Source organism: Micropterus salmoides, unplaced genomic scaffold, assembly GCF_014851395.1.
Source record: "Micropterus salmoides isolate LMB-PRFRI ecotype aquatic unplaced genomic scaffold, ASM1485139v1 Ms_hic_scaffold_3, whole genome shotgun sequence".
In the NCBI taxonomy this organism is placed as follows: Eukaryota; Metazoa; Chordata; class Actinopteri; order Centrarchiformes; family Centrarchidae; genus Micropterus; species Micropterus salmoides.
The window spans coordinates 19,415,209-19,442,796 of NW_024042261.1; the positions used below are offsets into that span (position 1 = coordinate 19,415,209).

The window sequence follows — 27,588 nt, forward strand, 5'->3', positions numbered from 1 at the left end:
ACACACACACACACAGAGATGTGTATTGTAATTCCATTTCTATTAAGAAAGCTGACCCACTCACGTTTGCATCTCGGCACATTATAATTTCCATGTACTGTACATGCCCAGCTAATCAAATAATCATTGGCCCTGTAAAACCTTCACAGCTCCACATGGCTGATTAAACTCTAACCATAACCAGACAGCACACCTGCGAGAGGGTTCCTTTTAGACATAGAAACAGGGTATCTGAGCAAGTTTTGGCTAATGGGAGGCTTGTTTGAGCAGTTCAGATGGTCACTGAGTCGTCAGCCTCATTATTTCAACCTTCTTTTTTGATAGTAGAACCAAAAAATTACAAAGAAAATGTTCCCACATACTTACACCTAAATCTTCTTCCAAAATATTTAGAACTGGAAAACATCAAATGTCCAATTAAGTTCTCTAAATAGCTCTGGCAGCATAATCAGCATGGGTAATTCAGAATGATCAAATGATTCCACCGCAAATCCAGAAGAAACTATGCAAATTTTGTTTTGATTGCAAAACAGTGAAGCAGGTATATTCATTCTCACAGATAAATTGGCGGGGTCTTTGAGTTTGCTGAACATTTTCTACTTGTCTTTCCTTGTGTTTCTTTGCAGTGACGGATGGGCAGACCGGTATGATGTAACAGATGGCTTTGTTAGGGAAGCAGCCGGTGGTATTACCATCAAGCTCCAGTCGGCTGATGTGAAGTGGTTTGATGAGTACTACCTTAAACTTCGTCCTGAAAACAACTTCAGGAACCCCTGGTTTCCAGAGTTCTGGCAGCATCGTTTCCACTGTCGACTTAAAGGCCACCCACAGGAGAACAACAAATATAACCGCACCTGTAGCAGTGAGTACAGACACAAATAAATATGCACCAAAATACACTCACCGGCCACTTTATTAGGTTCCCCTGTTCAATTGCTTGTTAACACAAATAGCTAATCAGCCAATTTCATGGCAGCAACTCAATGCATTTCGGCAAGACAACTTGCTAAAGTTCAAACCGAGCATCAGAATGGGGAAGAAAGGGGATTTAAGTGACTTTGAACGTGGCATAGTTGTTGGTGCCAGACGGGCTGGTCTGAGTATTTCAGAAACTGCTGATCTACTGGGATTTTCATGCACAACCATCTCTAGGGTTTACAGAGAATGGTCCGAAAAAGAGAAAATATTCAGTGAGCGGCAGTTGTGTGGACAAAATCCCTTGTTGATGTCAGAGGTCAGAGGAGAATGGGCAGACTGGTTCAAGATGACAGAAGGGGAACAGTAACTCAAATAACCATCTCTGAACGCACAACACATTGACCACTGAAGCAGATGGGCTACAGCAGCAGAAGACCACACCGGGCCCCACTCCTGTCAGCTCAGAACAGGAAACTGAGGCTACAATTCACACAGGCTCACCAAATTGGACAACAGAAGATGGAAAAACGTTGCCTGGTCTGATGAGTCTCGATTTTAGCTGCGACATTCAGATGGTAGGGTCAGAATTTGGTGTAAACAACATGAAAGCATGAATCCATCCTGCCTTGGATCAACGGTTCAGGCTGGTGGCGGTGTAATGTGGGGGGGGTATTTTGTTGGCACACTTGGGCCCCTTAGTACCAACAGAGCATAGTTTAAATGTGACAGCATACCTGAGTATTGTTGCTGACCGTGTCCATCCCTTGATGACCACAGTGTACCATCTCCTGATGGCTACTTCCAGCAGGACAATGAACCGTGTCACAAAGCTCAAACTGGATTCTTGAACATGACAATGAGTTCACTGTTCTCCAATGGCCTCCACAGTCACCAGATCTCAATCCAATAGAGCACCTTTGGGATGAGGTGGAACGGGAGATTCGCATCATGGATGTGCAGCCGACAAATCTGCAGCAACTGCATGATGCTATCATGTCGATATGGAGAAAAGTCTCTGAGGTGTTTCCAACACCTTGTTGAAAGTATGCCACGAAGAATTAAGGTAGTTCTGAAGGCAAAAGGGGGTCTAAACCGGCACTAGCAAGGTGTACCTAATAAAGTGGCCAGTAAGTTTAGAATGCTCAGTAGCAAGAGCAATTTTACACTATTTCATGACAGAGTGATTAACAGCTACAGCTTTCAGTTTAATTGTTGTTGAAATCTTTTGAGACATATTGGTATAAGACCTGAAATGTACTTCTTGAACACCTGTAACAGCGAGTATGAACGGAGACAACACAGAGTTACAGCTGTACTGTACTTCTATTTTGACAATGACCATCTGGGGTGCAGAGAAAGAGAGAGAGGCTGCATTGTTTACAGTACCAATCTGCATTTTTTATTGACCGGCTTTCATAATGGCCACTATTAATGCAAATTCAAAACATGCAAACAGACTGGCTGAACACACATAACATACGGATACACACAGCTTTCCTGTTCATCTGGAGATATCCCTTGTGGCTGTGAGTGCACCCTCCCTTTATTTTATTTTTTTGTATTCATCTCCCTCCGTCTTTCTGTCTCTGTTTCATTCTCTCCATTCATACGCAAAACGGTGCGTGAGAGCTGCATCAAAGGGAGTCATGCCTCATGTATTCTAATGAAGTGGAACATGAAATACAAATGAACAGGACACAGAAAGAGGCAGAAAGAAATGAGATGTGGAGGTGGGAAGTGGCCGATGAGAAAAAATGAGCGGAAGGAGAGTGGTGTTTGATGTTAGGAAGAAAAGCATTCTGTGTGTCATAAAACTAGTTGGGAAATTAACATTTTCTGTGATATGCGCGCTTTCTCTTTCCACCCTTCCTCACCAACCCAATTCTCCCTCCCCCCGACTCTACCCACCCTCCTCTCTGCAGAACGAGAGTCGCTTCGGCAGCAGTATGCACAGGACACTAAGATGGGGTTTGTCATTAATGCCATCTACTCGATGGCATATGGCCTGCATAACATGCAACGGGCACTCTGCCCAGGCTATCAGGTTGGTACCACTCTGTTGGATGAATGGAGGGACATACTAGGATAAAGGACGTAGATGAAGGGGTGGAGAGTGGGAATGGTGGGACAAAAAGAAGCAGGGTATTGTTGACATATTCCACTTGATCTTGTTTAACTTATTGTCAAACTGCATACACTGGAGTTCAAAATGGAAACCTAGATGATTGCATATATTATATAAACATGACTTATTACAGTAATTATGTGCCAATTTATGAATTGAGATAGAAAGCTGAAATAGTTTTAGCTAAACCAGAAGTTTTAAAAATACAGAAGAAAATACATCATTGCTGCTCTTACAGATTTCAGCTCATATTAGTTTTAACATAGATTTCATCCTTGCAGACATGAAAACTGGAATGTAATATTTCAGACACAGGGCTTCAATTCTGATTAAACATAATGAGATGATTAATCTTGATCTTCACTGTGTGTGCCAGTGCTACAGTAATTGGCCTGAATGGGACAGTGGTGATAGAAAAGCAAAACCTACTGGACTGCACATTTAAATTTTCATGAAACTTGGGATGATGCACCTTGTTTGCTGGTGTTTTATTGCTTTAAGTTTATATGATGATAGTCCAACAGTACAGTAATCATGTTTTGAGGATAATTTACCATAATGAAGCTGTTCTAACGAAAGGAAAGTTTTTACTGTTTATATGCCATTGCGTTGTGTTCTTGACCACTGACTACCATTTCCAAAGTGACTTGTGTACACACAAAAATACTTCTATGAAACAATGTTTCTTAAGCTGTGGCTCAGGATTTTTGTTAGATATGTCATGACAAGTCCTGTTTGTGTATTTAAAGGGCCTGTGTGATGCGATGCGACCTATAGATGGTGCTACTCTCCTGGACTTCCTGATGAAACCAACTTCACAGGCGTGTCAGGGGAGGGAATCCTATTTGATGAGAACGGAGACTCACCTGGCAGGTACGCACTGTAACTGAACAAAGCTGTCATGGATTTCTTTTTGGTGTGGCCTTAATCTGTTGGATGTATACTGTATGTGTACCATCCATCAACAGGTATGAAATAATGAACTTCAAAAAGATGGGGAAGGACTACTATGACTACATTAATGTTGGCAGTTGGGACAATAGAGGCTTGAAGATAGATGATGATGAAATCTGGCCCAACAAAGATGCCATGATTAAGTCAGTCTGCAGTGAACCCTGTGACAAAGGACAGATTAAGGTAAGACGACTGGTACAGATTACATGAGGCAAGTAAAAGTACATTTTACACAAAATACATGAGTATTTTCCAGTCCAGTTTACATACTTTGGCAATTTTGGAAATCGTCACTCCACTATGGAGTGTTTACTTCACATGAGAAATTCCATTATATGTGCAATAGATTATAGGGATGGGTCACAATTTTCAAATTTTGGAATAGTGGTTAAATTATAAAAAATGTAATAGTTTGTGCACCTATTGTTATATAACTATCAATTAGGTTGTAGCCTAATAGTGGTTTGGTGTATTGTGTCCGCTGCTGTTGAGGAAATACAGTTGAAAACCACCACAACATCTCGCCACCATCCTCCTAATAATCTAGCGCACTCCTAACTTCAGGTTCGGGGTCACAAATCTTCAAAGACAAGTACACACAGACATTGTGCACTCTGTCCCTTCCAGGTGATTCGTAAAGGGGAGGTGAGCTGCTGCTGGACATGCACTCCCTGTAAAGAAAATGAGTTTGTGTTCGACGAGTACACCTGCCGAGCCTGTGAACTGGGCTCTTGGCCTACTGATGATCTGACAGGTCAGTCTCTGTTTGTTGTGTGTTTGTGTGCCTACATGCTAATTATAAAATTTATTTTATAAATATATTTATATTATTTGCAATCTCAGAGACATTTCTGACCATGACATCTGACCACGCTCCTGCATAAAAATCCTTTTAATATCAATCCTCAGCAGTGAGGCCACTCGAAGGAACCCATACAATGACCACAGATATGTGTGTGTGCATGTCTGTGTGTAGGGTCCTAGGATAAAGGATGTATAGTACAATGAGATATGTTGTATTTTCCCTGACACAGCGTGCCATTACAGCATATTATTATACAGTAAGTCCTGCACTAGATACATTAGAGAGAGAAACCGAGAGACAATCCCTCCGTTTCAACCTCCCCTCCTCTTTTCCTCTTTTACCCTCCCCCTCCCTCCCTTCCACTCCCTCTCTCTCATCCCTTTAATTTGTTATGAACATGGTCACCAATGTTTTAATTATTCTGCATCAAGAGAAGCTTTCAGTGCAAATACATTTCAGTTGCAATGCAAATGTATTTACCCTCCATTGCGTTGGAAGTGGTTGGATATTGTCTTGTTATGCTTTGAGCTGCTCATTATACTGCTTGCTAGCATGAATCAAACCCTGCTGAAAATTCAGATTGAGCTTGCCAGAGAGGGAAGCATCCTTAAACTAAAACAGGGTGCAAACTAGTGAGAAAATGACAAAGAGAAAGTTGACAGTGAAAAAAAGAGACCGATAAAGAATTTAAAGCATGATTGCGGTTATCCATGTATCACTTTGTGATAGTGCTGCATGTCCCCAGTGGGGCTATATGGAACATCAATAATGAGGTGTAAACAAACTGCTTGCCCTGTTCCTCCAGCAGACATTTTGATCTCTCTCCCTCAGGCCAAAAAAGGAGACAAAAAGTGTGAGAGATGAATAGAAGGAGAGGGAGAGGAAGAGGCAGAGGGAGTTGAAGTGGTAGAGGAAGGGCTCAGCAGGCAGGGACAGAGGTGCAGTGGGTGTGAAACCATAGAAAGCAATAGGAGAGTTTTGGACAGCAATAGAGCAAGAACAAGAAAATAGAGTGAGAGAAAAGTGACTTAAACATTAACAGAAGAAAAAAGAGTGAGAGAGAGAGAGAGCGACGAATAGAGGCTCTGACAGAAGCGGCAGCAAGGGAGAGTAAAAGTAGCAGAAAAAGGGAGGATTAGCTTTGGGATTTGAGCCTCTCCACTGATCGGTGAAGTTCCATAGTCTGAGTCTGAGAGTGTTTGAAGGAGTTTGCCTCAAAACTTTATATCGACTGAACCCTCCAAACGGCCCCCCTCCACTTAATGCACCAGTTTTGCTTAGGGTTAAACGCAACACAATTTCCTGCAGGTTCTGTGAACTAATTAAGTTTTAAAATGCCAACATAGCCAATGCTTTTTGACTGCTCTGAGAAAACCCATGAGGAAAACTCTGATCTAGGAATTTCGGCCTCGACATCTTGATGCATGTGGGGCAGGATTAATTGGAGTTAAATTTTCAGCAAGTGCCTTAGTTTCCTCCCTCCTTACATTTTCAACAGTGGGTGGTCCTCACCCCTCATGGCTAGTCAGGACAGTTACTCTACTCCCTCTCTTAAAAAGGGGCTACGCTAAAGCAGTAAAAAAAGCACCAAGTCTATGATTTTAAAAAGTTATATTTACATACAAGTAATTTCTAAGATCAGAAAAAAAGAGATTCAGATCTGCTATATTGTAGTGATGATGCTCCATTTTGGCTGATTTATGTATGGGTAATTTTTCTGTTTCTCTATTTATCTCTTTAAATACAATTATTGGACTGATTATTTTTACCCACACTGCATGATGTTCAATCCCTCACACTGCTTTAGATTATGATAATTGTAACTGAAATGACACGGCCTTTCAGTGAGTGAGCCTGCAAGTGAGCCACATCCTCTGCAGAATGCTTCCACCTGACTTATTTTCTGTTTGTTACCGTCCCCTTGGCTCCCGTTCAGCAATTAGGCTGCTGTTTATGCCCCTGGACCAAACCACATCACTGATTTGATCAACTTTATTGACCGTGTGAAAGACAGAGTCATTGAATTACTTAAGCCTTTTTTAATGACTGTTCTATCTCTTCCTCTCTCTGCGTTTTGCTGTACTGTACAAACAGGTGTATGTGCATCTGTGTCTGTGTGTCTATAAGGAAGAGAAACAGGTAAAGCAAGAGAGAAGGAATGAGAGATAGAACATTGGAGACAGAGGAAAAGAAAGACAAAAAGCAAGAAAGTTAAGATGTATAGGAACAGAATGTTTTAGAAAGAGCCTACATATATCCCTGCTGCCATAGTATGTCTAGACCAGCCAGCTGGATAATTTCAGCAAGCGTTAATTCAGATCGTAATTAGAACTGTCCCTCTAATTAATGACACTTTATCTCCTTGCCTGTGAGAGAGACAGAGATGGAGGAAGAAGGGAGAGATTAAGGATGAGGATGAAGAGAGATATGGGACATATTGGGGGGGGGGGAGGACAGAGTGATGAATGTGGAATTACAAAGAAAAAGAGACTGACAGGAAACAGATGCAAAGATTGAATGACATGGGTACAAGAAGAAGGGAAGAAATTGAAACACAGATGAAGGGTTAAGAAAGAAAGTGTGGACAAGTATGTATTGCAAGGATAAAAAGCCTGCAGTCTGATGTAAGTGGAAAGGTAGTGAAGAAAGAGAGATGTCATATCCTCACTTAGAGATGAAGGGGGCATGCTGAGTAATGACTACACTATTACTACTATAATATACTTCTCAGTCAGTTAATGGTTCAGACTTCCCCACCAGGACAACTGTGGCTCCAACCCTGGCCTGTGCAGGTTGTTGTTCACTGGGTCAAGCTTTTTACACTGATGTTCGTCCTGGATCAAAGCTTGATAGAGAAACAAGAGAAAAATGAAAGAGAGAGAACATAAAGAATAAAGATAAGGCTACAGTTAAATGTTTGGCAAACATATGGAAGTCTCATTATCTCAGTTGCTGGGCTTCACACTCATCTAATAAATGTCAATGATTTTTTTTTGTCACCAGGCTGTGATGCAATCCCAGTGGAGTATCTGCGGTGGGGAGACCCTGAACCCATTGCTGCTGTGGTCTTTGCCTGCCTCGGTCAAATGGCCACATTTTTTGTCACCGCAGTCTTCATCAGGTAACGAATCACTTATCACTCAGAAAATAAATGAACCGAAGAGAACAATACAAGTAGTGTTAGACTAGACAAAAGTATGCACCATAAATACCCACTTTGCACATTTCTACTATTTTCTTGTAGTTTTCACAAGTGTGTTTTTTTCTTATATACAGTAAACTGTAGGGTGTGTGTGTGTGTGTGTGTGTGTGTGTGTGTGTGTGTGTCTGCGTTTAGGTTTCGGGACACACCAGTAGTGAAATCTTCCAGTAGGGAGCTGTGCTACATAATACTGGCAGGGATCTGTCTGGGGTACCTGTGTACCTTCAGCCTCATAGCCAAACCCCATGTTATCCACTGCTACCTCCAACGACTGGGAATAGGTCTGTCACCTGCCATGAGCTACTCTGCGCTTGTCACCAAGGTAAGGACTGAGTTAAGGATTTGAGATGTAGGGTACAGCAGTTGTGAGAGGTGTAGGGCTAAAGGAGTTACCTCCACAGACATGGAATCTACTCCTTATCTGTTTACACTTTGTTAATGTATTACGTGCTTTATGAGTGAGTGATTTTACAATTTTTGTCTTTTTCTGCATTGTTTTAAGTGAGCTCACTAAGACACATTCCAATCAATCATGTTGACATGGCAATAAAGTATTGAATCTTGAATACCCCTGTCATTAGATCTATGCTAACCTCTCTTGGTCATCAATGGTCTGTGGGGAAGAGCCACAGAAAAGCTTCAGATACTGGAGAGTCAGCAGCAGGGATACATCTGTGGGTGGAAGCAGAACTGTAGACCTTATCAGAAAGAAACAGGGGAAAACACAGGTGCCGTAGTCCCTTCATACTGCAGTTTTTTTCTCTTCCATTTCTTAATGGTTAGAACGAGGGGATATGGGCACCATAACATTAGAGAGAGCCAAAAGTCTATCCTACCCATGAATGATGGCTGAGGGAACATGGAGGTAGGATTGAACAAAGGCAGGCAACAATAGCCTTCCTATAAGAAATCACATAGTTTCCAGTTTCCACACAAACTTTTTACTCCTGTGTGCAATATTTTTTTTTTTATCAAAGTTTTGTTCACTTGTCTACAGATGTCTACATAAGGACATTGGCAGCAGTGTAGAAATACAGAAAGCAGATGGCCAGAATATAGATACATTATGTTCAGTATAGCTTTTTAAAAGGTACTGATGGTGTTTGCGATCTGACCCTAGACAAACCGCATCGCTCGGATCCTGGCAGGCAGCAAGAAAAAGATCTGTACAAAGAAACCTCGCTTCATGTCTGCCTGTGCTCAGCTCATCATTGCCTTCCTCCTCATACTGCTGCAGCTGGGCATCATCGTAGCTCTCTTCCTCATGGAGCCACCTGAGGTAAGCTGTGAGTGTAGGTGTGTGTCTCAACAGGTATCAAACTGAAGCTCTACCAACACGCTTAGAGTTAAACAGTTCTCACAATTAAGCAGTTTAATGAATGGCAATGTTATTTTGTAAAAGTGTACTGCTTGCCCAATCTATTTTAATGCCACTGTTACATATCTGTAAACATAATTTTTAATGTTCTGGAAGAGAAAAGTGATGCTTGTAGTAGAAGCTTTTTCATGCCCTGGTTACTCCGCTGTCTTTATAGGTGATCCATGACTACCCCAGCATCCGCCAGGTCAACCTCATTTGCAACACCACTAACCTGGCCGTGGTTGCCCCGCTGGGATACAATGGTCTGCTCATCCTCAGCTGCACCTTCTATGCCTTCAAGGTACTAGCTTAAGTGTTTGTAACTACAACTGACAATATCACTAGTGAAAAGTCACCCAGACATAATGTGAAAAGCAATGATTGAACCACTGTTTGTGTTTGGTGCTCTACAACCTTTCAACAGGCGTAAATAAATTATATTACACCAAATACATTATAAAGTCAATGTTTGATTATCAGTGACCTGCAGCCATCCATGTTCTGTAGAGTGTGAGAGCAGAGTGGTAAATGGAGACAAAAGCTGAAATACACTGCAAGTCAAGCAAATACATTAAGCATGTTTACAAAGCAGAGAAAACCAGTACAACTCTGGTAGCGAATGGTTATGACCCCATCTTTAATGAGGTGCACTTTCTCTACCTTTAAGGCAGAATCTACAGAACAATTCAACTACAAATAAGAAATTAATCTACTTGCTTACACTTTCTCTCTCTCCAAGACCCGCAACGTCCCAGCTAATTTCAATGAGGCTAAGTACATTGCCTTTACCATGTACACCACCTGTATCATCTGGCTGGCCTTTGTACCCATCTACTTTGGTTCCAACTACAAAATTATCACCATGTGCTTCAGTGTCAGCCTCAGTGCCACTGTGGCTCTATGCTGCATGTTCGTACCCAAGGTAAGCCTGAGCCTAAAATCCACAGTTTCTACTCATTCACCTTTTAGATGAATATGTTTTTACATTTTTCAGACTCCCTAAACATAAAGTTTCTGCTTTAAGCTCCTTTAAATAAAATTTTCAAGTGTCCATTAATAGTGTATATTAGGGAACTTCAAACATGCCGCAGTTGTAATCGTTCTAAATCAGTGCACAGGGTATATTAAACTTCAGGTAACCATAGCAGCAGTATTACTACTTTTATGCTACATTACCAGTTAATTACTACTGTCGAAACAGACCAAGATGACAATTTCTTGTATGTGGTAGGCATCCAAGTTATGACCTCAGTAATACACGCTGATGTCTTCTGATCTTTTAAGTAATTAAGTAAAATCGTTATTATTTATAGAAAAGCAGTTCACTTCCTACAGTACATGTGAATATTTACGTCATCCTTCCTCAACTTCCTTTTTTCACTTGTGCATGCAAGAACTTAAATGTGATGATAAAGTACCCCAAAACATTAGTTGCTTGCGACCATATCTACCGATGCACAGGCAGAGTAAACACCATGTAATTGAAAGTAAGTGCAAGTTAAGTTTTTGAATAAATAAATAGAAACTTGAAATTAAATTTTAACCAAATGCCTGCATTGATGTGAAAAAGGTCATTTAAAATATTATCATGCATCGTGTTTTCTCCCACTTGTAATAGCAAGACATCCCTGTGGTGCCTCAAGGAGAAACTATAAAAACATTTCAATAAATATTGTTTCTTTGAGAATTGTATATTTATTGCAGTTTCACATTTAAGGTCAGTCATAACAGCCTTCATCACTCATCACTCTAAAAAGAACATTTGTTAGAAGACAGATTTGTGTAAACAGTCGGCATCAAATTATTTCCAACAACAGACGCAGTTATGAAGGTCTTCATTTTTTTTAATGGTCTTCTTTAAGAACTTAAATAACATTATGTTTTATTTCATATCAGGTGTACATCATTCTAGCAAAACCAGAGCGTAACGTGCGCAGTGCCTTTACCACTAGCACAGTAGTGCGCATGCACGTGGGTGACGGCAAATCTTCCTCAGCCGCCAGCCGTTCTTCTAGTCTGGTTAATCTGTGGAAACGCAGAGGCTCTACTGGAGAGACACTCAGGTACATATGTGTGTGTGTGCATGTGTGTGTATACACTAGAGGCTTATTGGCCAGGTTAATGCCAGGTTACTCCTCAGTTAGAGTCCAAGGCACCATTTCTGTAATGACACTGCTCTGAGACTATTTATAGTGTGTGTGTGTGTGTGTGTGAGAGAGAGAGAGAGAAAGAGAGATTGATTCTCTGAACTCTCCTGAGTCTGCTTGACTGTTCTTCTGACCCTAACATGAACTGCAGACAATTGCCTAATGATGACATGGCAAAGAAGGAGAGAGAGGAGTGAACCGAGGAAGGGAGGGTAAGGAGAAATTCGGAAAGAGAAATCTGATGACAGGGATGGAAGGGGGTGGAAGGAATGGACAGAGAGATGCCAAACAGAAGTGGTGCAAAAGAAAGAGAAGAAAAGTCTAGATACGGAATAGTTTGAAAAGAAAGACGTAATAACTTTCACAGCCAGCTTAAGGCCATCTACAAGTCATCTACAGTGACAAGTAACCGATCAAAGGACACAAAGGGAGTGACGCACAGCTACTTGCCCAGAATGAAAGGGGAGAAAAAAGACAAGAACACATTTTCGTTTGTCAGCAGGTTACTTCAGCTCACCCCGCTTGGCAAGCAAGATTTCAATCATGCTCTTACAAGAAGCGTCAGGAGTGTTTCCATCTTTTATTGCTCTCTTCCTCTGTTCTGCTTTTATTCCTCTCTTCCCCTCTCCATCTCTTCTGGTCCTATCTTCCTCTGTGGGTGGTGGTAATTGGCAGGGCTGTCTATCTCCTCAGTGCGGGGCTGGAAGCAGTTCCCTTTTGAGATGCTGTCATTGTGTAGTCTGAACAGATGCAGACAGACATGAAACCAGCAGACCAAGTGGTGGTGGTGGGGGGGGGGTATTTAAAGAAATAAAATGACTGTTGTTTGAATAAAATGTTTGAGCTACTTAAGAGTGCATGGTTTTCCTCAACAGATCAGTCAGTCAGACTCAGTGCTGGATACGATATAAGATAAGATCAATTAAGCACTACTTTATTTTGTGCAACATGTGTTTCAGTTAGTAGCAGGTCTGGTCTGGTCCTACCTTGCTCCAAAGCCTTCTGTAAGAGACTATGGGATCAAATGAGTAGATCACAGCACAGTGAATGTGTGCGTTTTACGTGTGTGTGTGTCTCCAGGGTGATTTGAGTTCTTTTCAACCCTTGTCACAGTGGTGTGAGGTTTAATCAGAAGTTCCACTATAGATTAATCACACTAATTAACCTGACAAAAGGATGAGAGGAAGAAAATGGGGAGGGGGGCAGGGGACAGACTGCTGTGACTGATGAGAAAACTGAAAAAAAAAATTAAAAGATAGAGAGAGAAATAGCAATGGAGAGAACCTGACAAAGAAAAATGAATGGAGACCATGCTGTCGGGAAAAATAGAACAGAAAATTAATTGTAATGAAATTACACTGCATATGATGTCCAACTGATTTTCTGTGGTTGAATCAAGGCTCCATTTGAAAATGTTTGTATCTATTAAATGACATTACTCATCTAGGATAATAAATTGGAACTAAGATAGAGCAGGCACAGTTTATCTAATGTTTTTTTTTTTCAGTGTTTTGGCTCACAATGCAAATTTACTACTAATGGGTGCTTTTAGATTTAATCCACAAAATACATTTAATTGCCTTGTCTATCCTTTGCAACATTAGTATGTCATTCATGTAGAAAGATCGTCTTTAATACATACTTAAACAAGGAGATGTTGGAGTCTGCAGTTGGAAGAAGTGAAAGAAATGTTCAGCGCTTCTTTTTTCGGGACCTAAACACAAATCAATTCACTTTTTGCCCCTTTCTAAATTAAAAATAAAGAAAAAAAAATTTTTGTAACTCTTTGTAAATTTATATAACCATTAATTGGAAATGCAGTTTGTTTTTGGAAAAACCAATTAAATTAGTTTTTCCACATCAAATTAGCTAATAAATGAAAGGTGGCAAATCTACTTCCAACCATTAAAAACAGCCCCTTATTTCTTTTCTCTTTTTCCTTCCGTGTCCTTCCTGTTCTCCAGCTCCAACGGTAAATCAGTGTCTTGGGCGCAGACGGAGCGCAGTGGCTCACGTGGCAACCACCTGTGGCAGCGGCTATCCTTCCATATCAAGAAGAAGGAGAACAATCAGACTGCGGTCATCAAGCCCTTCTCGAAAACGTCAGAGGAGCGTTACTGTGGAGGGGGGGACCTGCCCCCACATGTCCCTCTGCCCTCCCTCCCCTCTATGTCCTCCCTGCCCAGTCATCCTGACACTGTCACAGACAAGACCCTGTACGAGCTCTCCGAAGCAGAGGAGCGCTACTCCATCACATACCGACCACAGACGCCCTCGCCAATCAGCACGGTTAGTCAGAGGCTAGGGGTGGGTTTTGGGGAGGAGCCTCCGATGACTGGTATTTCACAGTACCAGAGCAGCATCTGCAGTGGCGGCAGCGGCAGCAGCTGTGGTCCTTCCAGCAGCGGCTCTATCGTCGCTGGGAGTGACGGCCGTTTGATTACTGTGGACGATCACCCGGGAGAGCCCCAGAGCTCACTGATGGATCAGATCAGCTGTGTGGTAAACCGCTTCACCGCCAACATCACTGAGCTCAACAGCATGATGTTGTCCCCCTCTCCGACGCACTCACACACGCACAAACACACACCTCCTTCTCCTCACCCCACCGACCCATATCTGCTACCCCGTGAAATCCAGATGCCCCCGACCCTCACCACCTACGCCGACGTCCAGCCCCTCCCACCTGTCGAGTCCAGCTTGGGGGGCCGAGGTGGGTGTCTTGCACACCCTATTCCTCATTCACCTTACCCCCTGCCGCCTCTTCACCCCCAGACCTCCCCCTCTCTCTCCCCCATGCGAGGAGGCCTGATCACCTGCCTCACCGACTCTCCTCTGAGGAGGGCGGAGTTGGATGAGGAGCTCATTGCTTTGACTCCACCGTCGCCTTTCCGCGATTCCTTGGCATCTAGCAGTGGCTCAGCTATCTCAGAGATAGACCTGTGTCTCCCCCCAGTTCCCTCCCATCCTCCTCCCTCTCCCCCTTCGCCCAGGTACAGCAGACTGACACTCAGAAACTACAGCCAGAGTTCATCCTCACTGTGAGACAGAGACAACAAGTAAAGAAAATGCAGAAGTGAAGAGGAGCACTCAACAGCAACGGTCAACATGAGAAAAGAGTAAGGGAAGATGGAAGTACAGAAATCCATTTGTCCCTACGTGGAGCAAAAACCTGAAGTAAAGGAGTCGTGGAAGACTGGTTGGTGAAGACACCAAGCTGCAACAGTTGGCTGTGTTTGTGTTTACATGTTTGCAGTGGGATGCAAGTATAACACACTTGCCCACGTTGTATTTTCTTAGTGCTGTTTGTCACAAGTGGGGTGTGAAGAACTGCAAAAATGGCCACTATAACTTGGCAGTGCTTTGGTGTCTGTAAAGCCTGAAATCATTCTCGAAGGTCTAGATCAATGTGCATTTAGGTTTGGGTAGTGGCCTTAAGAAAAAATGGCTATCAACTAATTAGAGATTGTAAATGTGTGCGTATGAGTATGTTTTTGTTTCTGTATCTTAGTTAATGAGAGGTAAATGGCAACATGACAGCAGTATTGATGAGGCGAGACTCCTTAAGCCTGTACGGACTAAACACTAAACAGAGGCTATCAAGGGCACACATATATATATATATATATATATGATCATACACACTCACAGTCACACAAACAAATACAATGTAAGGAAAAACACTGTAAATATATGAGAAGTTATGGATTTTGTCTTTGATCAAGTCCAACATGCTTCTGACAAAAGTGCATTGTGTTAACATACCAGGCTGTATGTTACTCTGAAGATTTTTCTCACAAAAAGCATCTTTTTATTCATTCAGCTCTCTGATCTGTCCGCTCCACATAGCTTTGTTTTCCTCAGTCCCTCTTTCTCTTGCTGCTTTCTTTTATCCTGCCAGTATTTCAGTATTTTCTACTCTTCTGGTTTGTTTTCTTCAGAAGTTTGAATGTATGTTTTCTACATGATTGCTGAAGTAGTTGGGACCAAACGATTTTTACCTCTGCGACTCGAGAAAGAGGGAGAGGAGGGATTGACTAGACCGGGCCTTGTTTTATCCTGAACATCTTAGTCATTAAATGTTCAGGTGGACTACTTTCAGAAAACTGACCCCAAAGCTTTTTTCTAGTTTGTGAAATTTCATACATTCCATACAATGTGTCAGCAGGACACAAGTGTTGCACTCTTTCATCAAAGGCAGTCCTTTGAATGAGATTAAGGCCCCATCCACATTACTGCGTTTTCATTTTAACATGGAGACAATTTGCCAGGTTTGCACCTCCCATCCAGACTAAAATGGCGAAAATGAAGACCTAAAACAGAGAAGTTTGAAAACGCTGCCGACCCTATTTTTTGTTTTGAAAGAGCGTTGTAGTGCACGCTGTTTTCCGCCATCACAGTCACTTTTAACTTCCGTGTTACAATCAGTAACAGTCAGCTCATTATTGGTGCATGCAAAATAAAATCTGGTATAGTTCTTTGTCTGTAGTACTTTATTCTTTCGCCAAATCTTCTGTAACTACAGAATAGACCATCTGCTTCATGTTTACACCGACATGCACATGTCCAGTGTACATGAACGACCACTAGATGTGCATTTTCAGTCGTTTTAGTATAGACAGAGATCAACTCTGATACGCAGCCAAAATGCTGGTGTGGGTGGAGATCGTATTCGTTTTAATTGTCCGTTTTTAAACTAAAACGGACTAATGTAGATGGGACCTTAGTGGGCACAGATTGATAGATTCAAACAGGGAGAGAGAGCCTCCTCCTCCTCGGCTTCTGCCAGGGTCGTCTGTTGCAGAGGTGCGAAGACCCTTTTGAACTTCTTCACTCTTTTGTTACAAAGAGAGGCAGAACAGCAAAAGAGGTGAGATGAGACTGGTCTTGATCTTCTAATCTAAAAAAGCGATTCAGTAAATTTCCAAAATGTCAATCAATTGCTTTAAAGTGAGGTCTCATGAGACTAATATAAATTGTCATGGAAAATGTTGCAAGTGAATGTAGTCCAGGTGGTAATTACATTATCTCTAAAAGGTATTTGGCAATATTAGTATATCTTTGCTTTTGGTAGGAGACAGGGTTTGGTTTATATGGCGAGAATTACGGTTTGATATTAGCGTAAAGGTCAACCTCAATACAATATGTTTATGCATCTTAATATTCCATTCATAAATGTTGAGGTGATGGGTAAACAGAACAAAAAACACTAAAATATCTCATTTGGATGTTTCAGATTTTCATAAAAACATATGCCTTTAAATGGAAAATTGTACTTACACATGCCAACACTGTAAGTACTCATGCCTACTCACAGAATTTGAGTGAGTACCCAGAGTAGTACTGGGATATAAAATGTGCCGATGAATGCATTCACTAAGATGCTTTTGAGAAATGGGGTCTTGGCTTTTGTCAGCTCCCTCCACAGAGAAAAACACTCATAAACAACAAGAGTCAGAAGGTTGTGATACACAAACATTTTTAGATATTTTGTATGAGGCATGTTCTCTGCATCAAAGACATTGATTGGTATATCTGACTTAATTTAAGATAATTGGACTGTTGGTATCACAACACAAAAAAAAAAATCAATACTTTAAAACAACCCCTGTGTATTATTGTAAATCATGATATTTTCCGCAGCATATGCGTTCATCTGCTGTCCTGGCTGACTGATCCAGATGTGATCCGTGGTCTGATTTCCTCGTGAGTGTAGTATTTCTGCTCTACAGTAGCCAGCAAGAACAAACTCAGACAAAGTGATTCTGTAAATAATAAGGGCATGCAAAGACCGTTCTTTTTTTGTTTCAGATGAAAGTAAATTTATTTACATATCAACAAAGGTGAAAAAAGGAAAAAAAGATGTTTTTGAACTATGTTATAACATCATACAGTACCAATATGTGTTACGACTACAGAAACTGTGTTACTACTCTGAATGTGTGAGTGACCATTCCTATTCAAATGTCTTGTAATTCAACAGTATAATAATAATTAATATGAATATGATTATTGTGCCAAAGGGGTTAGGGAGAGTCTAGCTTACTAGCTCGTGGGTAAATACGTGGTTTCATAAAAAAAAAAAAAAAAAAAAAAATGTAAATGTAAAACTGTTTCTATTGTTTTGGATATTTTCTATATATTCCACATTTTCCAGTGTAAAAGCAATATTATCCATATGTATACAAGTTGCACATCATGGGGTTTTTCTGAAATCCTAAACAACGTTTTAGATTGTTGTTCTTTTTCATACTTATGTAATCTCTGGTGGAGAATTCAACAGGGAAGATGGTGGGTGGATAAGTTGACATTTTTCTTTGCATTCTTCTCTTAATCTTTATGTAAGGTACGACTCCCTACTTTTGTTGTTATCTTCTCACATATTTCACTTTTATCCACCATGAATTTCTGGTTCACTCTCTGATCTAAACTTTTAGTTTGTGTGCCATTAATTGTTGTTTACTCTTTTGCTGTTTATCAAGACGTGTGCCGGTTAATTAGGATACAAACCTGAATTGGTGTAGCTATAGTATGAATATAAACTTTTTCTTGGGTCCCAAATGGGAAAAACTATGTGATCAGCTTACTAAGTGATCAATCAACATCTGAGATAATTGTACAAAGACATCACTTACAGTATGATAGAGAGAGAAATTGACACCAAAAAAAAAAAAGCATGTAACGAGAACTGTTGGTCATACTTGTTGACATAATTGGTTCCTGTCTCAAACTGCTGTCTGAATCATTACCTCTACATCTGCTTATCTAATTTTAACAGTCTGGACCCTGAATTGTTGTTAAAAGAATTAACCAGTGCCATTGCTAAGATGTTACTGGGGAGGAGCTGGTTTATGTGCTGCTATCACTGACAGTGTTTACAATATGCTGAGAGAGTAACAGGGCGCTTGCTTCAGCACTTCAGCAGCATGTTAACAGCACCCCTGGGTGAGGCTCGACAGTTGTGTGCTACCGCTGCAGAAAAAGACAGGATCAGCACTTACATCTACTGCTATCTTATTCTCTTTTAAGGCCTCTGTTAGTGGTATCGATTTATATTAAAATGAGTCATTAAAAAGGATAGTTAGAAGAGTGCAGCAGGCTTATTACGAAACTGCAAGAAAAGTGAGGCAGAGAATCATGGCCTCATATATTTGGCATAAAAAGTAATGCAGGTATTGAGTTGTAAGTCCGATATAAAATCACTGAACCACAAGGATATGAAAATGAATCTGTCCTCTATTGTAACATCTTGACAAATCTTGTGTTTGGATCCAATCTCTTCAGTTCTCAAGGGATATTTACACCTGGTGAATTTGGGCGTTTCTAACATTTTCCATGACAAATGCGTAGTATCGCCCCTTTATGGAAATAAAAAGTTGAGCTTCAGTAGTAATGCAGACAGGACATTTTGATGACAAACTGTGAGCTTTCTGCACTAATACTGTTGCACCACATTTTAGCCCTGCCTCAAGGATCATAAAAATCACTCACATTAATCTGGGGTGATCTCAGTTAGGGATATTTCCGCCTCGTATTTTAGCCAAAAAAATGATGATGATAATGAGAAAAGTCTTATGCTTGCCTGGAAGATGATCTCCTGATGATGTCTACCCAAAATGCTGTTGGCTGACTTACTTTTGTAAATGCACTCTAAAGAATTGGATTGATAATCCCTGCGCTCAAAAATACTTTTAATCCAGACATGCTCATCTGCTGATCAGAAGGAGAAAAAAAAGAGACAAGGTCATTTATTTTATACTTTATGACTGAAAATTGTCACTGTTTCACTGGTTGTCTCTCAATCCTTAAACCCTGGTTCAGAGCCAGATATCCGTAATTATGGGCCTGTCACATGTTTCCTTCTAGTGTTCTTTATAATATATTTTTTAAAAGCCTTGGTTTCGGGGTGCAATATCATTTAATTTTGGATTGCAAGAATCAGCATCTGTAGGCAGATTAGTAATGTACTGATGAGGTAGACAGTTTTTCAGAAGAAGGACCTAGGAGGATCACAAAAACCCGATTTAGGGCTTTATCAGTCTGACTGGCAGTGCTGTGTGATGGAGCAGCCTCTCCCACTGTCCTGCCTGATTATTTGTTTGATTTGATACAGAAAACAGAACTATGTTTACTGTGTAAACACCGCATAGACAAATGGTTGTACACGCTGTCAGGGCAGGCTGGAAGAAGTTTGTTTTGTCAGGCCACTGTCTCACATAATTCAATCAAGTCAAGATGAACACCTTGTTGTGAGTGCAGTTTGGTGGATATCACAAATAGTTTCTTGCCTTTTAACAGCGATAATGAAATGAGTAAATCACAAGATGTTTATGCGAAGTAAGAACAAAAGTGTTGGGTGGGGCTGGGTATTGAAATTCTTGTTTACACTGAGGCTGAGATCAACGGGCCCCTCTTTCCTCTATCTGCAAAGCAGTAAATTCCTTCACAGTTGTGTTGATTTAGTTCAGTTGTTGATTCAGTTGTTTCTAGCACACTAATCAAAAGAAACTAGTAAGGATGCAAGCTTAATGATACCCATTCCTAAGAGTAAATGCCTCATGAAATTTTGCAGAACTTGGTTATTTAAGAGTTAGGCTGATTTTTTTTATTTTACAGCAAAAAAATCAATATGGGAAAATTCAAAAGAAGTATCGTTAGAAGCCGGTATTGATAATTGTACAAGGATACTGAGTCCTACTGTTGATAATGGTGCAGTCTTTAAAGGACGGAACAACTCGATGTCTTAAAAATCATCAACAGTATTTTTGCAAGTTTGTCGGAAGCTGCTGATTTGAATGTTGCTTTTTATAACTTAGTAAAGAACATGTGTCTTTTAATATGTGATTGTTTCCTCAGCCAATGTGGTTAAATAACTTATTTTAGGCAGTCGGTGTAGGTTAAATAGGGCAGAGGAGATGGAGTTGCGTTATAAGTCAGCCCTTAAGAAATTAGCTACTGTGTTATATTGATTAGTAAGAGAGGAGTTTGTGTATGTGCTTATTTGGCTTCAGGATTTATGAGAAAGTGGAATAGTCTATCAAGCAGGTCTGTGTGTGTCTTTAGGGGATAATATTGTTTTGTATACAGAGCAGGCAAGTTGCCGAATTGTGTATTGATGGTTTGTAAAAAAATATTTAGTTAAACCAACTCATCCCATGTTTCAATTTATAAGAGAGTTAAACCAAACTGAGGTGTGACATTTCACCATATAACAGAGGTATTTTTGCAGGGCATGATGGGATCAAAGAAACACCATTGTGGCTGATATTTCGATATTGTTTTATGCTGCGTGCTTTTTATATTCTTCATAGACCATCTTGTTGGGATTACTGCTGTGGACACAAACACAAGCACAATCCCCCATTAAAACCCCCTCCTTAAAATTCTGACAGATTCTATTTTCAGTACAGTGTTTGAGGTATCAATAAGTAAATGATGACGTGGTGTTTACATTCTTACTGATCACTTGAGATAATCAAGATGATCATGTTTAATTACTGACTTCGGGTTGTGACATTTTACGAGCTTGTAAGCAAACATAGGTCTTTTTGCGTTCTTCAGCAACACTGAGGTGGATGATCTGAGCACAGAACAAATTTCTCTTATTCTCAACTAAGGCATCTGCATAAAAATAAAGGTGTTGTTATGTTCCAATTTTTTTACAACCCAGATTTAACAAAACCTTAATTCAACCATTCTCATTCGAGCAGCTAGTTTGGGGTTCGTTTTGAAAATGATGATGGGTTAGCATAAACGTAATTAAAGGGAAGTGGAATGAGCTGAATTCCCTATACTCAGTGTAGAATCTAATATATTTTTTCTATATTCATTTACAACTAGAAAGTGACTATTATGGAAATGGAAATGTATGATAAATGTATTCTAGTTATTTATTTTAAAAAATAACAGCAAAGTCGGGCTTAGATTGCAGTGTATCCCTAGACTCCAGTGGTGTTTAATCACGGCGTTGTTAACATAAGCGCCTCCACTCAGTGCCAACTTTCACTCATCTTTTTATTTCAAGTGCTACTGCATTTTTTTTAGCTCGGGTGGATAAACACTGCAGAAATATGAATAAACTGGAATTATATCGACATGCTCATCTGTGGAGAAAATTTCTAATTATATATTTTTTTCATAAACTGTTCCAATATTTTGTAAATGTGATAAAGATGGTTTTAATTCCATCATTTTCTAAAGGAAGCCTTGTAGTGTTTATCCACCCTCGGGATAGTTGGTAATTACTTTTAATGAACATGACTTTTAAAGCATTGTTGTTATGTTTTTGCTTCCCCCCTCCCCTCTGATGTTCAGAACTTCAGAATGTACTTTGATGCTTTATATTGATGTGATAATGGCAGACGGTTTTATATTTGGATATTTGATTCTTTATTTAATATTTTCACACAGCTTTGTGAAGTGTGCATTGTAAGAACATAGCTGGAAAATACAGCGTGTTTCTTAGTGGCTTTTTAGTTGGGTGAGTTGATGATTGGTGAGGTGGCAGGTTGTAGACTTCTACTTCAGATTTTTATGTTCGATTTTACTGATTTTCCCCACAAATAAGCTTTAGACTTCCATCAGCCATTAAACAATAAGATACCATGGTTTATTCCCTGAAAGGGTTGATATCTAAATGAATTGCCTTCAGATTGTGCTGGGCCACATTGTTTGTCACTGACACTGAGGCCTCGTTCACATGCTTTTTGGAGGCTCCCTACAGACCTGTCAGTAAGAACAAGAGCAGTTTTGGCCAAAAAGAGTTCTTCTCATCCCCCAGTTAATGAATCTTTATCTCCTCACTCCAAATTGGCCCGCTGTGATGCCTGTGAAGCTCGTCTCTGGGCTGATCTGTGGCCATTGGGAACAGAAATTGGAGAGTGGGCAGTGTTATGTTTCCTGTACCTTAATATAACTACACCATGTATTTGTTTATCAGAGGACACAAGAAATGAGGAGTAGGGAGCTTTTTATAAAAGCCTGGAGCCAAAGGTTCACATAATTATAGAAAGTGTTTTATCTAACATTGGATGATTAAAGTACTATTTTATGAAATTCCTAAATCCCATCAACTCTGGCACAATTGTGGGTACACCTATCCATAAATATGTTCATTTTGTAGGTGATTGGTGTTTTCAGAGGGGATGATCAAAGTTAGCAAATTGGACCGTGCATGCATAATAGTTTGACCGAAAGCGTCAGCTGGCAAACAGAAAATGCAAAAAAGTTTAAATATAAAACAACTTTTCATATGATTGATGTGTATCCCATTTGGCAACAAAATGATTCCTCTGTCCTGTGTACATTTCATCCTTAGCTTTTCTCCATCTGTCATAAATGGGAGGAGCTGTTGAACAAAGAAGAGATGCAAGGCAGGAAGTGCAGCTGCATTAATGGGATCTGAGAAGAACCACTTTTCTGCAGAAACACCGTTATACCGCAGCACTTTGGCATTAACAGCTGGATTTTTAAAAGTCACCATAGTTTGACTCGCTGCAGTCAAACGCCCACCCACTGAGCACCAAGAAAGAGCTAGAGTAGCCTTCTTAAAATGAAAAAAAGAAAAGTCACAGTGCATTCATTAACTCATTAACTTGCAGCTCTTTATGATGGCATGGTTCTCTTTGTGTTTTTTCTTACTGGGATGTAACGCAACAACTCTGGAACCCTCCAGTCAGTGTGAACACCATGCAGCAGTGCTGTTGAGTCAGACAGGCAATGGGATATGGTGTTGGGGGGGAAACTTACAAAGAGAGGGTTATGCTTTATGTTGTTTTTTTTTGCCATTGATAAAACATTGTGTAAGTGTACTACAGAGTACCTCTGAGTCATTATTGAAATCATTATTAAAAAAACTATGATTGACACCCTTGTCTTTTCCATCTTTTTACTGATTCATTATATAATAAGAAGGTTATAACCTTTTTGACACACACCCTTAGCACTAAGATGCAGTATAAAGAACAAACAGTCAACCCATCTTTGACTTTGCACACCAGGGTTTTAATCCTGGGTCAAAAACATCTGGTCACTCAGTCTATCCACATCATAACTAAATCAGACAGACACTGTAAATATTCGTATCAAACAGGGTTGTTTAATATTTATTGATTAAAAGTGGTTTCTGCTACATTAACACTGGAAATTCAACATGGCTTCTCTTTTCTTCCCTGGAACATATTTGTTTTACGATCGCATTCAAAAGACAGCTGAGAATGGATGACATTTACAGCTGAGGGGGCAGAAAGTAGTTGCCAATATCTCCTATAGGGTAAAAATTATCTCTAAGTAATTATATGTTTTATAGAAATGTGAAGTAAAGCAATGTTTGACCTGGCAAATTCAGCTTTATTCTGCCTTGATCTGAAATGATGAATCCCAGTAAAACAATAAATGTTTTTTTTGTTGGCTAAAAACATTTGTATAAACTTCAAAACTTCAGATTCTGACCTTCTTAAGAGGCCAATTAAATAACATTTTTGGTCACTGTCTTTATAAAAATGTTGTGTTTGAATTTAATGAGTTCCTCGCAGTGAGATTTTCATTTTTTAGTACACTTACCACTGCAGCAAGCATTGTGCAAACGTTGGCACATAATCGGTGGAAATGAAACATAGACCACACGGTTCAAGTTTGGAGAAAGAAAGGTTTATCACACCTTACAGTTCCAGTCTGCATTGGTTTTATTTCATCCAGTAGTTGGACAAACTCCCAGTTTTATTGCCCACGATAAATGAACTAACAGTCTGTGAGTATCTGGACTGAAGTTGAACCCGGTCCGGTTGCTGCTAGACAGCAACTTGAGAGCTCCTGCGATATTTGCTTCCTCCTCTGTCTGTTTCAGTGTCACAGTGACATGGCAGCCAGTGTGACACGGCTCCGCTATGAATCAGCCCCAAAAAACATTTCACTCATTTAACTGAAGGCATAAAGGTCAAGACAATAAAATTACCCTGCCATCTTTCATTCTCTCTCCCCATATCCTCCTGGTCTCTCCAATTCACACTCTTTTATTTCTCTCTGTCACTTCTCTCCACCATTCTATTCTTTATTTTTCTACACCTCTTAGTAAAGAAATTGCTCTCTCCAAAATGAAATTGTTGCAAATGACCCACTGTTCAAGTAAATGGAAAGGGTGAAAAGGCAATAAGCAAATGGCAGAAATACGGAAAAGGGGGGGGAAATAAAATAAAAGAAATTTGTAGGTAGAAATTGGTTTGTTACGTACATGTAATATGTTCCCAACACCTTCAACAGCTCTGCTCAGTCATTGATTGCTTTATTCAAGTATTGTCTGCATCAATATTTACTGCACATCTATCTCTGTAAGTAGCATCATTAATAACTCTCTTTAGTAAAGATTTAAACTTGTTACATTGAACTTGTTCCCAGTTTACACTCTTATGTCATTGGCTGCAAACAGAGATAAGGTTGTGTATCAATAAACTTGCTTTTCATTGACTTATCAATAATTACTGATGCTGAAGTGACAACTGGAGAATAAATTTACCTGATAAAAACAAAAAATCTGTTTCAAGACATATTTCTTGTTATGGAAAAAATGCTTGCTAAAAAATTGTTTATTGTTTGGAAGTTACTAGTGGCTGCAGGGCCTGTAAGCAGCAGCTCAGTTTGCTCTTATCCAACTTTGGCACTTTGAAACCAAGAGAAACTTTACATGTTTGCTTTCTTTCAGAGTGTTAGACGAGAAGTTCGATAACACTGCCATGTCTCCCATGTACTCAAAATATGAAGCTACAGCCAGCAGCTAGTTAGCTAAGCCTAGCAAAAAGACTGGAAGCAGACGAAAACAGCTGGCCTGGTTCTCTAAATAGGTAAAAAAAAATCTGCCCTTCAGCACTGCTTAAGTCCACAAATTTACACATTGCATCTTGTTTAGTGTAGTGTGTACAAAAAGATGTTGCTACATTTATTAGTGCTTTCATTCTAAGCGCCATTCTAACCGCTCATTCAACCAGTCAAGCACACATCGATTGCAGCAAGCTACCACGCAGGGTGCTGGCCAGCCGTCAGGGGGAATTTGGTGCTGAAGGATGGGTCAACATGTGGAGATGGGGATCAAATAGCCTCTCTGTGATCAGCAATCTAAGATGGCGGCAGATTTTTTTGGTTGACTAACTGTCCAGGGACTACAGATGAAAAAAAGTCTTTTGGCTAACTCTGGCGCATTTACTTTGATGTTTTATTAATGTGCACTGTCCCTGATAAATTAAACTAATTTAAAAAAGGAGACAACCCACTCTACCTCCTGAGCGACAGCTGCCCCCGTGTTTTTATGTGGGGAGATGTGTGTCATTATTTCTTGGCTGGTCACAGTAACTTCCTGAAGGCTCCACTCAACCTCATGATGACGACAAGACTGTATTACATTGATGCTAGATATAATTTGTTAGTTAGCATGAGCAAGGCAGATGTTGTTACCTGCGGACAGAGCCGGGCTAGGCGTTTACCTCAGCTTCCAGTCTTTGTGCTACGCTAAGCTAACTGTCTCCTGCTGTTAGCTTCACATTCAGACATGTGAATGATATTAATCTTCTCATCTAACGAAAACGATTAACCAGATTTCAAGGTCAAAATATTTCTTTAACCACGATCAATGATTTGACACATGGTCAAAGATACTGTCCATAAATGCTTCAGCTGGCATGTTTCATGTGAATGAATACCTAATTGTGCCTGATTTTATAAGGAACAAGCAGTTCTGATCTTTGATGCTTTAAAATATATCTGAGGATGTTAGATGTCTTATAGTGTCTACAAAGGCCCCGTTCTCTTCTATGCCCCCCTGGGAACTGTGCCATGTGTTTGGTACCATAAGAAAATCAGTGGGTGTGCCTTTGACTTCCTACATGTGCAAATTAATAATTGTGCTTGTAGTGAGAATAAGAATTTAGCGTGTATTAAAAAAAGAGAAGAATGGACAGTTTTGTTTGTTTCTATGTAAATGGCATGTTGTGGGTTCAGTGTAGTCAGACACTATATAAAGTTTGTGTGGGCAAGGGGTGTCATGGCAGCATGTGGTTAACAATGAGTGTCACACTGTGCGTGCGTGGACGTATATCATCTCTGCTACATAGTATGCATGTGTGGGCACGGACATATGTATGAGGAAGGTGAAAGCATTTCATTCCACAGCACGCAGTTCTGTTGTGTGTAGGTGTATGCGTATGGCTAAGGTAACTGACCGTGAAGCCTCACCAGAGGACTTAATTTAAATGTGAAGGATTTAACATTAACACCACAAGGCTGAAGTGGCCAACCCCACTCTGTGATGGAGTGGCTCCACCCACACCTCCAACTTAATGAAATGCTGCTCTTGCATCCTTTTTCACACTGATCAATGTGGGTAACAAAAGGCAATGATGTTAGTAGTGCTGAGAAGTGTTGTCAGACACGATGTGAACAGTTAAACCTTCTTAGTTGAAATCATCATAAAGCTCCCATCAAGCAGAACTAAAACATGATTAACACACTGACTGAAAGTGTTTTCTAGGTGAAGCATGAGGAGCCGAATGGCTTTCAAACAGCATGTTAATATATAAATTAAAGGCAATTTAGTCGCAGATGCTCATCGGGTATTTAACAGCTTTGAACATGAACTGGGGACCGGAGCGAATGGTTTCATAAATTACATTAGTTATTACACTTACATTAATTCAGTGATTCATTCAGAGTTTAAATTTGCATAAATGCAGTGTTAACCTCAACAAAATAAAGGAATGATCAGGCACAAAGGAAGGGCGTTTTGTCTATGTAGTAGGGAGTGAGGAACTGTGCATGGAATACAAAGAAGGGAAACACAAATGGAGGCATGTTTATTATGCTCACACACACACTGTATACCTGTAAACGCAAAAACTCACACACAAGTATCTGCACTTGAAGGTTTTTTTTCAAGCAAAAATACAAAATATTCTGTGTTTTTCCAGCTTCTCAAATGTGATGATGTGCTGCTTTTCTCTTTGTTGTGTGATTATAAATGTTTTTTAGATAAAACAATATATTAAAAGACATCACACTGGGCCCTGGGAAAATGTAATGTTTTTTGCATTTTTA

At 40.1% G+C, this 27,588-nt stretch overlaps 1 protein-coding gene across 1 annotated transcript in view; it reads left to right on the plus strand.

Moving 5' to 3' along the window:
• The window catches only part of grm5b (glutamate receptor, metabotropic 5b), a 77,096-nt gene extending 53,725 nt beyond the window's left edge, over positions 1-23,371 (plus strand). Inside the window, 13 exon segments of the mRNA XM_038694192.1 lie at positions 627-862; positions 2,841-2,962; positions 3,793-3,850; positions 3,853-3,916; positions 4,012-4,180; positions 4,625-4,751; positions 7,806-7,923; positions 8,140-8,326; positions 9,125-9,283; positions 9,540-9,665; positions 10,104-10,286; positions 11,261-11,427; positions 13,476-23,371. Of these exon segments, the coding sequence (XP_038550120.1) occupies positions 627-862; positions 2,841-2,962; positions 3,793-3,850; positions 3,853-3,916; positions 4,012-4,180; positions 4,625-4,751; positions 7,806-7,923; positions 8,140-8,326; positions 9,125-9,283; positions 9,540-9,665; positions 10,104-10,286; positions 11,261-11,427; positions 13,476-14,556 (2,797 nt within the window). The 3' untranslated portion in view covers positions 14,557-23,371.
• The last annotated feature ends 4,217 nt before the right edge of the window (positions 23,372-27,588 follow it).